This window comes from Callithrix jacchus, chromosome 3, assembly GCF_049354715.1.
Source record: "Callithrix jacchus isolate 240 chromosome 3, calJac240_pri, whole genome shotgun sequence".
Taxonomy (NCBI): Eukaryota; Metazoa; Chordata; class Mammalia; order Primates; family Cebidae; genus Callithrix; species Callithrix jacchus.
The window spans coordinates 122140944-122153168 of record NC_133504.1 but is presented as its reverse complement, the minus strand read 5'-3'; the positions used below and the strand labels follow the sequence as shown (position 1 = coordinate 122153168).

Below are 12225 nucleotides of genomic sequence, written 5' to 3'. Positions count from 1 at the left end.
AAAAGGTAGTTATAATGTCAAAGAAACACATATAATTTGATTTTTATTGATTTTATTAAGTAGGTAAGAATTAGTATATATGGATATTTTAATTTTTTCCAAAAAGAAATGCAATCTGTTTCTATCTGTGTAAGCATGGCAGAGTAAACAAAAACTTCAGAATGATTCAAAAAGTCTTGGAAAAATAGCAAATACACCAGGTAGAAAGCCCAGTGGTTGGTAAGCATTGGTGGTTATCCCAAAAACCAATTAAAAAGAGCTTCTTCCAGTGTGTTCTAAGCTTCCTCTAAAGAGCAATGCTAACTATACAGACTCAACCCTTTAACTCCTAGCAAAGGAAATCTCTATTATTTTAAACCTACTAATCATCATAAAGCACTATAAATAAATATACATAGACTTTCTTTCAATTTTTTAAAAAATTTAGAGGCTATATTTTGCTATATTGCCTAGGCTGCAGTGCAGTGGCTATTCACAGACATGCTCATATCACACCTCAGCCTCAAACTCCTGACCTCAAGCAATCCTCCTGCCTCAGCCTTCTGAGAAGTCAGGACTATAGGTGCACCTGACACATTTATTGATTTAATAATCCCAGCACTTTGGGAGGCCAAGGTGGGTGGATCACAAGGTCAAGAGATTGAGATCAACCTGGCCAACACGGCGAAACCCCATCTCTACTAAAGAAAAAAAAAAACAATAGCTAGATGTGGTGGCGCCTGTAATCCCAGCTACTCAGGAGGCTGAGGCAGCAGAATAGCCTGAACCCAGGAGGTGGAGACTGCAGTGAGCCAAGGAGGTGCCACTGCACTCCAGCCTGGTGACAGATCGAGACTCCATCTCAAAAAAAAAAAAAAAAATCCCACAGACCAGTTTGGTGGGGTGTTGCCAGGAAAATAAAACTTAAAGAAATCCTTATTATTTGGAAAGCCATGAAGTCTCTATACTCAAAATATCAACCTACAAGGACTTCAAGAGTAACGTGACATAGGTAAAAGCCTTCAGACTAGGGATTCAAGTTTGGAGTCCCTTGGGCTGTGCTGCCAGGTCCCACATACCAGCTGAGTGTCAATCAGTTGACAACCCAGAACCTGTAACCTTGGCTTGTCTGAGACGGTATTCTTTTTCTTTTTGGTCTAATCAAATTATTAAAATCCTAAAGTAGTACAAAAAGGATAGAAATATAAAAAGCCTGAGAAAATATAATAGAAAACAAAGACAGCATTTCTATAGGTTTTGGTATAGGATATTAGTAAGTTTTGTGATCATATCTGTGTACTTATCTGCTGTAAACAGGTTTGAAAAGCAGATGTTTTAAATTTGGAAGTGTCTTAGGTTGGATTCCTAAGAAACGGAGATTGACTTATTACAAGTGACTTGTTGGGGGTATGCTCTCAGAAGGGAAGTGAAGGAAGGAGGATAGTACAGAGAAAAGCAAAGCAAAGCAAGGATGTGTCCTAGACCAGAGACTAGCTTTAGCCCCATCACAGGAAAGCACTGGAGCACATCCTGCAATGGAGTCAGAGCCACCCTGAGGTAATAGGCTGGGCTTTTGTACCACATGATAATGGGCTGTGGGCTACTGGGGTAGGAAGACACCTCCCAGGCAGTAGGATTCGGATTTAGCTGAGGACAATGTTCCAGAGAAAGGGCAGATGAGGGCTACCAGCAGCTGACATTCACAAGTTGGGGAAATAGGTATATGGGGCCTGGTAAAGGGAATCTCAGCCAGGACCCAACCTCAACCACTAAAGGGACAATGATGAGATGAGCAAACTGACTGTCTAATGAGTAAATTTACTAATTTAAGCATTATAAAAATGACAAGTTGTAATTAGGATTATTCCTGCATATGAGATTTGAAGGACCAGCTCAAAAGGTTAAAGAGCATCCTGTAGGGTTAGTGTGCTAGGAGAACAGAAAGATCACCATGTAGCTGAAAAGGATATGAGATCAGAAACAGGCAGGAAGCAGACCATGCAGGCACTTTTGAGCCAGGTTATCAAGTTTCAGTTTTACTCTAAGTATAAATGAGAAGCCATAGAAGGATTTTTAGAAGATAATAATTTACATTTCCAAAGATATTTAGCTGAGAGGCTGTTCTCATTTAAATATATATGAACACACCACACATATTTATTCATCTAACTACTGGTCCTACCATTCGAAGATCTGGATCCAATACGGTATGATTGCAGGATAGAAGATCTTTCACCTCTTGAGGAAAATTACTTAGATAATCTGGGTAGCAGTGACTAATCTGTAACAAAGCAAAGGCTCTTCTGAAGTTTCTCTCTTTCTCTCCTATAATTCAGATGCACACATTTAGGATGTTCTGCAAAAGGAGAGTAAAAGGCTATGTTTCATAGCAGCAGATGGTTCCAACAACCTTCTACATGGAATTTCTCCAACGCTTACCATAATTTCTCTAGTCTTAGTAATATTTATGACATGATTTAGTATCTGCTTTTATGATGATTCTGAAGAAAAAAATGTCTTAAAAGTTTTGTCCTGGTTAGTTATGCAAAAAGATCTAGTGGCATCCTCTAACTCATAATAGGGAGAAAAAAATTTGCAAAGAGAAAGTTAGAAATATATTTTAATTAAGTTCCCATTCCAGAGTGGAATAAGGTTGAGTACTAGTGGAAAAAATATTCAGCAAACTGTGGTAACACTGGTCTTTATTTAAGAAATTATCTTCTTACCTGTGCCATAAACATCACCAGCTCTGCTAGTTCTTTGCTGGGTTTATTTGGTTGCAATTTGAAAATCTCCACATTGGATTTGTAGTGATTATATTGCTGTAGAAACTGTAGAAAAATAAAATTTAAGTTTGTCACATTCTACTACATGACTTTCTCAGTACAGAAATTCTTAGTAGAAAATTTTTGACAATCACATGGAGAAAAAGATATTGCAAAAGTATATAAAAATACTCCTTTTGCTTTATCTGCATTCTTCAAAGTGAGTTTTTTTTAATCTGAGCACATCACAGATAATCTAAACACCCTTTCCTTAGAATCATCATTACAAGTTTAGGCAGCATGGTGTAAAAACAGTGAAGCATGAATCCCAAAGCTCAGATTGTGGCCCTGGGTTGCCAGTTATATCTAAATGATCCCTACTTGCTGGGTGTAGTGGCACACAGCTGTAATCCCAGCACTTTGGGAAGCCAAAGTGGGTGGACCACTTGAGCCCAGGAGTTTGAGACGAAACTGGGTAACATAGGGAGACCGTCTCTCTACAAAAAATATAAAAATTAGCAGGGTGTGGTGGTGTGCATCTGTAATCCCAGCTACTCAAGAGACTGAAATAGGATGATCACTTGAGCCCGGGGAAGTCAAGACTGCAGTGAGCTATCATTATGCCACTACACTCCAGCCTGGGCAGCAGAGAAAGACCCTGTCTCAAGAAATAAAAATAAAAATAAATGACCCTTACTACCATGTCCATGTATGCAGAGCACTCAGATCAGTAGAAAAATAACAGGTCAGGCCAGGCGTGGTGGCTCATGCCTGTAATTCCAGCACTTTGGAAGGTCAAGGTTGGTGGATCACGAGGTCAGGAGTTTGAGACCAGCCTGGCCAAGATGGTGAAACACTGTCTCTACTAAAAACACAGAAATTAGCTGGGCGTGGTGGCAGGCGTCTATAATCCCAGCTACTTGGGAGGCTGAGGCAGGAGAATCACTTGAACCCGGGAGGCAGAGTTTAAAGTAAGCAAAGATCATGCCACTGCACTCTAGCCTGGGCGAGAGAGAGAGGGAGAGATGGAGAGAGGGAGGGAGGGAGGGAGGGAGGGAGGGAGGGAGGGAGGAAGGAAGGAAGGAAGGAAGGAAGGAAGGAAAGAAACAGGTCAGAAATGTAAATTATATCTCAAGTATATGAAGCTCTCCAGTCCAAATCCCACCCCCCAACCTTTTCAAATTATACTTTAAGTTCTGGGATACATGCATAGAACATGCAGGTTTGTTACATAGGTATACCTGTGCCATGGTGGTTTGCTGCACCCATCAACCCGTCATCTACGTTAGGTTTTTCTCCTAATGCTATCCCTCCTCTCCTAGGCCCTGATAGGTCCCAGTGTGTGATGTTCCCCTCCCTGTGTACATGTGTTCTCATTGTTCAACTCCCACTTATGAGTAAGAACATGTGGGGTTTGGTTTTCTGTGTTAGTTTGCTAAGAATGATGGTTTCCAGCTTCATCCACATTCCTGCAAAGAACAGGGACTCATCCTTTTTTATGGCTGCATAGTATTCCATGATATATATATATATATATATATATATATATATATATATATATATACACATATGCCACATTTTCTTTATCCAGTCTATCTTTGATGGGCATTTGGGTTGGTTCCAAGTTTTTGCCACTGTGAACAGTGCTGCAATAAACATACCTGTGCATGTGTCTTTATAGCAGAATGATTTATAATCCTTTGGCAATATACCTAGTAATGAGTATATTACTCATTACTGGGTATATTGGTATTTATATACCCAGTAATGAGTATGGGTCAAATGGTATTTCTGGTAGATCCCTGAGGAATCACCACACTGTCTTCCACATGGTTGAACTAATTTACACTGCCACCAACAGTGTAAAAGCGTTCCTATTTCCCTACATACTCTCCAGCATCTGTTGTTTCCTGACTTTTTAATGATTGCTATTATAACTGGCATGAGATGGTATCTCAGTGTGGTTTTGATTTGCATTTCTCTAATGACCCGTGATGATGAGCTTTTTTTCATGTTTGTTGGCTGCATAAATGTCTTCTTTTGAGAAGTGTCTGTTCATATCCTTCACTCACTTTTTGATAGGGTTGTTTTTTCTTGTAAATTTGTTTAAGTTCCTTGTAGATTCTGGATATTAGCCTTTTGTCAGGTGGATAGATTGCAAATATATTCTCCCATTCTGTAGGTTGCCTGTTCACTCGGATGATAGTTCCTTTTGCTGTGCAGAAGCTCTTTGGTTTAATTAGATCCCGTTTGTCAATTTTGGCTTTTGTTGCCATTGCATTTGGTGTTTTAGTCATGCCCATGCCTATGTCCTGAATGGTATTGCCTAGGTTTTCTTCTAGGGTTTTTATGGTGTTAGGTCTTATGTTTAAGTCTTTAATCCATCTTGAGCTAATTTTTGTATAAGGTGTAAGCAAGGGGTCCAGTTTTACTTTTCTGCATATGGCTAGCCAGTTTTCCCAACACCATTTATTAAATAGGAAATTCTTAACCCACTGCTTGTTTTTGTCAGGTCTGTCAAAGATCAGAGATGGTTGTAGATGTGTGATGTTATTTCTGAAGCCTCTGCTCTGTTCCATTGGTCTATATATTTGTTTTGGTAACTTTTTTTTTTTTTAGGGACTAGGTCTCCCTCTATCACCCAAGCAGGATTGCAGTGACTCAATAATAGCTCACTGCCACCTCAAACTCCTGGGTTCAAGTGGTCCTCCTCCTTCAGCCTCCTACATAGCTGGGACCACAGATGTTTACTGAAAAATCATGCCTGGCTGATTTTTCATTTTTATTTTTTTGTAGAGATGGGGTCTCTTTATGTTGCCCAGGCTGCACTCAAACTCCTGGCCTCAAGTGATCCTCTCATCTCAGCCTCCCAAAATGCTGGGATTACAGGTGTGAGCCATAGCACTTGGCTCCCCTCTTCTTTGAAATATCAATTAAAACTTTATGCTAGAGCTCTAGACAGGATGTGTTAACAGCCAATAGCAACAGACATAGGGAAGTAATAATAGCTTCCCCTTATACAGCACTTGTTATGTACTAAGCTCCTTAGGCACATCATCTCATTTACTTATGTTTAGTTGTAACAGGAACCCAATAATCAAACACTGGAATTCACCAGGCTTCAGTTCCATGCCTTACAGCTAACTACACTCCACCCACAGTACACATCTTTAGATTGTGTGAGACACAGACACACAGACAGACACACACACACACACACACACACACACTTTCTCATCATCCCTACCTGGTCCAGTGAACTCTCAATTCATACATCCAGTCACCTATCTGACATCTCTGTTTAGGTGTCTATACAAATGTCATTAACTTAGCATGGTCAAAAAACATAACTTGATTTTCCCAACAAAACTGCCAAGCTCTAGCTTTTTCCAAGAGCAGGAGTCAAGTCCCTACATGCTTCAGATAGAACCACTTCTCTCTTGACCCGACACCTCCACTGAATAGGAATGAGGAGAGGGCTGCAGAACTCTTCATGTTCCTGACAAAATCCTCACCCCATTTCTTCCCCCACCCCACCCATGGCCCAGCTAACACAATTTACCTGCCTTGAGATGATCAGGACTAATCTCATTATACTCTTTATGTGCATCAGTCACCACAAGATCCTAGTATTCCCCAGCCATCCCTCACCTCCCTCACTGTAATCTCATACCACTAGAATCCTGAAAGTCTTAGCATGCAGCCAAGGCATCTAAATCTCTTCTAAACAGCCCAGTCATTCAGATGCTCTATAGGAACAGCAGTTTACTCCTGACACACGCCTACATTGTTTTCTTTCTCCCAGCATGGATGAGTCAGTACGTGTCCCCCTTGTTCGTCAATGCTACTTCAGAGACTCATATCCTTCCGGATTAATATCCTTTCTTCTTAAGTGTCCTCACCCCCAGCTTTGAACCTTATGCCACAAGACCCACTATTCCTCCTTGCAGTCATCTAAGGACTAGGGTTATCCCCACATTCCTTGAACATTTCAGCTCTTTGCTTTCTCACCCTCTAACACAATTCCTGTTATAATGCTTAGTAATTTCGTATCCACGTGGAGGGTCTTTACAATACCTGGCCCCTCATTACCCTGACCTCTTCTCTAATCATCTTGAACTTACTGTATCTCAGCACTCACTTCCATGGTCACACCTTAAATGCTGTCATTACCAATAACTATATTACAACTCCTTAATCCCAACTAGAGGTACATTCCTCTCTAACCACATCTCCGATTTTCCAAACTCCAACGATCCTTCAGTCTCATCAGAATCCACAGTCCACTGAGCCTACTACCTTTCCACTGCACCCAACCAACCCCAACCCCAACTTCCCTTCTTATCCAGCTTCAATTTCATGATCAATCATTATAATCACCTCCATGCACATACCTCAACTCACTTGCCCTTTTCTCTTATCATTACACCCATTTGGTAAAATGCCCACCCTGTGCTTTCCTTCTCTACAGCTATACTCCCAGAGCTGAATATGGTTGGAGAAAGTCGGCTAATTGGTATCATTTTATTAAAAAAAATTTTTTTTTTAGAGCCAAGGTCCTTCTGTCACCCAGGTTTCTGTGCAGTGGTACCATCATGGCTCATTGCAGCATCAAACTCCTGGGTTTAATCAATCCAGCTGCCCTACCCTCCCAATTAGCTTCCAATCATACTCAAAACTACGAACCTCAAATAAGCCCTGAGTGTACCCTAGCAACCTCATATTTCTCCAGTCCCCTCACTTTCCCACTTTCCTGGACAACCATTTCATACTTTGCATTCTGTCCTCAAATCTCACTTTTTCCCTGTCCTCATTCTCGGCAGATGATCTTATCTGCAATTTCACTAGGAATGTAAGCAATCTGAGGATAATTTCCATTTAACCGCTTACCTTCTCCTGTGCCCATTTACTTTACCTTCTCCCCTACAAAAGCTATCAGGCCACCATCTAAGGCTAGCCCTTCCAGGTATGCATTAGATTCTAAACCTTGTAATGTCACTCAATCAAGGTCTTTGCTCCACTAGTCCCCACTTCCCATTTCCTGCCTAAACAGGTTCTGCCCCATCAGTATATAGATATGCTGTTCTTTCTGGACATCTTAAAAAATAAAAAAAATTTAAAAAACACACACACACACTTTATTGGCTGGGCACAGTGGCTCATGCCTGTAATCCCAGCACTTTGGGAGGCTGAGGCAGAAGGATTGCATGGTTCCAGCTTGGAGATCAGCCTAGGCAACATAGCGAGACCTTGTCTCTACAAAAAAATCAGCTGGGCATGGTGGTCACACACCTGTGGTCCCAGCTACTCAGGAGGCTGAGGTGGGAGGACTGCTTGAGCCCAGGAGGTTGAGGCTGCAGTGAGCTGTGATCACACCACTGAACTCTGGCCTGGGCAACAGAGCAAGATTCTCTTATAAAAAAAGAAATATTTTCTTGATTCCACTTTACTCTCTACCTTCTACTCAATTTTTCTCTTCTTTTCAGAAAAAGCCCATTAAAGAGTTGTCCATATATGTTGCCTAATTGTCCTCCTTTTTCAAAACAACCTTTAAAATGAGATATAATTCATGTACCATAAAATTTACCCTTTGAAGTACAGTTCGGTTCTTTAGTATGTTCACTAAGTTGTACAACCATAAGGTTTTCATCACCACAAAAAGAAACCTCAATCTATTAGCAGTTATTTCCTATTCCCCTTACCCTCAGCTCTGGCAACCACGAATCTACTTTCTATCCATATAGATTCACCTATCGTGGACATATTCTGTTCATATACACAGAATCATACTCTAATTGCTTTTAAATTTTCTGTAATCAGAGTTATGTACCCATTCCTCTTCCCAAACTGCTCATATCAGAATAGCCAATGACATCCATGTTGCTAAATTTTTTTTTTGAGATGGAGTTTCACTCTTGTTGCCTAAGCTGGAGTGCAATAGTGCTCACTGCAACCTTCACTTCCAAGTTACAAGCGATTCTCCTACCTCAGCCTCCAAGTAGCTGGGATTACAGGCACCCACCAACATGACCAGCTAATTTTTGTATTTTCAGTAAAGACAGGGTTTCGCCATGTTGGTCAGGCTGGTCTTGAACTCCTGACTTCAGGTGATTCATGCGCCTCGGCCTCCCAAAGTGCTAGGATTACAGGCATGAGCCACCATGCCCGGCCCCATGTTGCTAAATTTAATGGTCAACTTTCAGTGTTCATCTTCTTTCACTCATCAGCATCTGACAAGTTTAGCCTCTCCCTCCCTTGGGAATATCTTCTATACTTGCCTTCCAGATCACCTCCTGGTTTTCCTCCTAACTTCCACTGGCTGCTTTCTCAGTCCCTTTTTCTAGTTACTCAGAAACTCACTGGCCTCTAAATGTTGGGAATCCTCAAGGATTTCTCTACCTACCCAATCCAGGATCTAATCACCCTTCTTACTACTTCCACTGTTACCAACCTGACACCACTCAACCCAGCATCATGTCTTGCTGTGGATAATTCCAACAGCCTCTTATGTAGTGTCTCTGCTTCTATCTTTGCCCTCCCACATACAAACACAGTCTATTCTCAAAACAAGTCAGGGTTATCTTTTTCTCATATAAGCTGGTTCATGTACTCGTCTACTCAAAACCCTGTAAAAGCTTCCATCTCACTGGTAGAATCCCCAGTTCTCCCCTTTTCCTCATTCCCCATTTGGAGCCATACTGGCCTTTACGTTCCTCAAACCCATCAGGCATACCTTCCCCAAGGTCTTTATATCTTCTGTTCCTTCTGCCTAGATCATTCTTCCTAACCATACTCACAGCTCTCCCTCATGTTCTTCAGGTTTTTACTCAAAGTTTACTATTTCAAGAAGACCTTCCCTAACTATCTGATTTAAAACTGCAATACACATCTCATCCCCAACATACCTAAGTACTTTCCTATTGTCTTTTTTCACAGCATTTTCATTATTTAACATACTATATTACTTGTTATTGTATATCACCCCCTACCAGAATGTCATTTAATGAGCATAGAATTTTTATCAGTACAGCTCAATTCTATATAGTCCCAGGGTCCAGCATTGTGCCTTACACATTGCAGGCAATCAACAGCATTTGTCATATGGATGAACTTCAGTAAATGGCACTATCAACTACCTAGACACAGAAATAAAAAACCTGGGTGATCCTTCATTCCTTCTTTCTTCCTTGTCCCCCACATCCACTCCAACAGAAAGTTCTACTAGCTCTACCTCCATGTAGAACAGCACCAATCTTTGTCCATAATTCCAGTGACACCACCATCCCTTGCCTGGATTATTCTGAGATCCATTATATTAGTTACCCTGCTTCCAGTCTTGCTCCTCTACAATCCACTCCACATGTAACTTCCAGAGTAAATTCTTAAAAATATAAGTCAGATGACATCCCTTACCTGCTTAAAACTCTTCAATCACTTCCCCAGGCACTCAGAGTAAAATCCAAACTCGTTACGGCCCTGACTATTCTGACCCCTGCCTGCATTTCCTATATAACCTTCCAATGCCCCCTTCTATGCTGACTACACTTAAGCTACACTGGATGCTTCTCTGCTTTTTTTCCACCAGGAGCTTCTGCACTTCCTATTCCCTATATCTAGAATGCTCTTGACCTACCTAGCTCTGTATCATCATTACAGAGCCACCTCCCCTGTTTATGGGGTCAAAACCAGCAGCCCCAAATTCTAACCTATTCCTATCCAGTTTTATTTTCTTCATAGTCTTTACCATAATAAGTCTGCCCTCACTTGAATGTAAGTGCAAGAGAAAAATGCATTCTTATCTGTTTTATTCATCACTGTACCCCAATGCCTACCTAGAATTATATCAACACACAGTAGGTATCATATATGTGATTTTGCATATATACATGTTAAATGAATTAAAAAGGTAGTTATTATTCCCTTCTCACATATTAAAATACCCACACAGGCTCAACGATTAACCTGCTTTGGTTACACAACTGGTTAACAACAGAGTCAGGAGTAGATTATCTAACGGAACTATACAGACTCTCAACTTATCACTTTCTTTGCAAATGGCTATACAGTGCTTTAAGTATCTCAAATTCTTGTCTATGTTACCTAACTTCTTGTATTGTTTCCTGCTCTTTATTTCCACTACTTTGATCCTTGGAGAGGCTCTCTCTACTGGTGACCTAAGCCACTGAGACTGCCATGTGTTAAAAAGCACTCATAAAATATCTATATGTGAAAATTTGGGGGAGGAGAGAAGTGAGAATGGCAATGAAAAAAATGAGTAATTGTGTTAGCCACCGAACAAATCACAATCTGGTAGGAAGCAACACAAACATGTAATTGCAGCAAATGCCTAGCAGAGACACCCGTTTAATGCCTGTCTGATAAATGGGTGTCCGAAGGAAGCACCTGCCCGATTAACATATCAAAATCACTTTCATTTTGTCGGTACTCGGTTCAAACACTCCTAATGTTCACAACTTATATGAGGTTAGTATACAAAGCCCATCACAATGAGGGCCTAATTTTTCAACCTAATCTTTTCCCGAAGCTAATTCTGACCTCCGGGTCATGCCAGTTTCCGGTAAGTTTGAATCCCGGCTTAACTACATATACTAAGCTCCCGAGTCTGTCCCTTGTGCTTGAGAACCCCCCACTCTTTCCTGGCAGTCTAGGGTACACAGCCGGCTCTCAGAATCGGACGTCAATAGAAAGCGTTCTAACATACGATTCATCAGGTGTTACCCACTAATTCAAGTTTGGGATTTCTGAAAAAGAGGCTGAGAAATCTGCGTGGAAGTTGGAGGTTGAGTGCGGCCCATTTGTCTCTCTCTCCACCTCCGTGCGGTCGGAGAAAATTTTAAAAACAAAATGGTTTTAAAGGTGTTTCGCGGTAGCAGAATCTACAGGGCATGTAGAAAATCCAAACGGGCAACAGATTTTCAAGAGAACCCTAAAGCATATCCCTTCCCCAACTTCTTCTCTGGAAGGACCCCTGAACCTAAGAGAAGAACACGCGGCGAGCCTGGATCCCAGCCTCACTCCATGCTTTCCCCCACCGGCCTCTCAACCATCCACCATCCGGCCTCTAGCGTCTGCCCCTCCGCACTCCCACCTCCTCGATGTAGGCCGGCGGGTCTCGCTTAATCAGATTCTGTAACTGCGGCAGGTTGCTGGGCAGCTTGTTGTTGTTTCTGCTTGACATTTTGACTGCAGACCCGAGACTGCCGGCAGCCGCCTATCCCTGCCAGCTGGAGCTTGGACTCGTGGTTCCGGATACGACCGGAAACAGCACAGGGGGCACTACACAGACAAAACCGTAGTGGTTCCTAAAGCGAGCTATGCTACGGAAGCCTCAGAGTGTCAAATTTACTCTCGCCGAAATGCTCTGTAGTATCTCGGGAGAACTAGCTACCCCAGTCCCGCCCCTCGCCTTTGGGCATATGCTGCTACTACTGCCTAGCGTTTCTGAAAGGATCTAAAATGT

The 12225-nt window shown here is 41.7% G+C and overlaps 1 protein-coding gene across 2 annotated transcripts in view; it reads right to left on the bottom strand.

The window, feature by feature from the left end:
- SDAD1 (SDA1 domain containing 1) overlaps positions 1-12018 on the bottom strand; it is a 36566-nt gene extending 24548 nt beyond the window's left edge. Inside the window, exons 1-3 of one of the 2 annotated variants that reach the window (XM_008993158.5) lie at positions 11854-12018; positions 2706-2810; positions 2162-2335 (exon numbers count right to left, since the gene is read on the bottom strand). In XM_008993158.5, the coding sequence (XP_008991406.1) occupies positions 2162-2164 (3 nt within the window). In that variant the 5' untranslated portion in view covers positions 2165-2335; positions 2706-2810; positions 11854-12018. The remainder of the gene's footprint in view (positions 1-2161; positions 2336-2705; positions 2811-11853) is intronic. The other variant, XM_002745695.6, reaches the window with a different exon arrangement.
- Between the last annotated feature and the right edge of the window lie 207 nt (positions 12019-12225).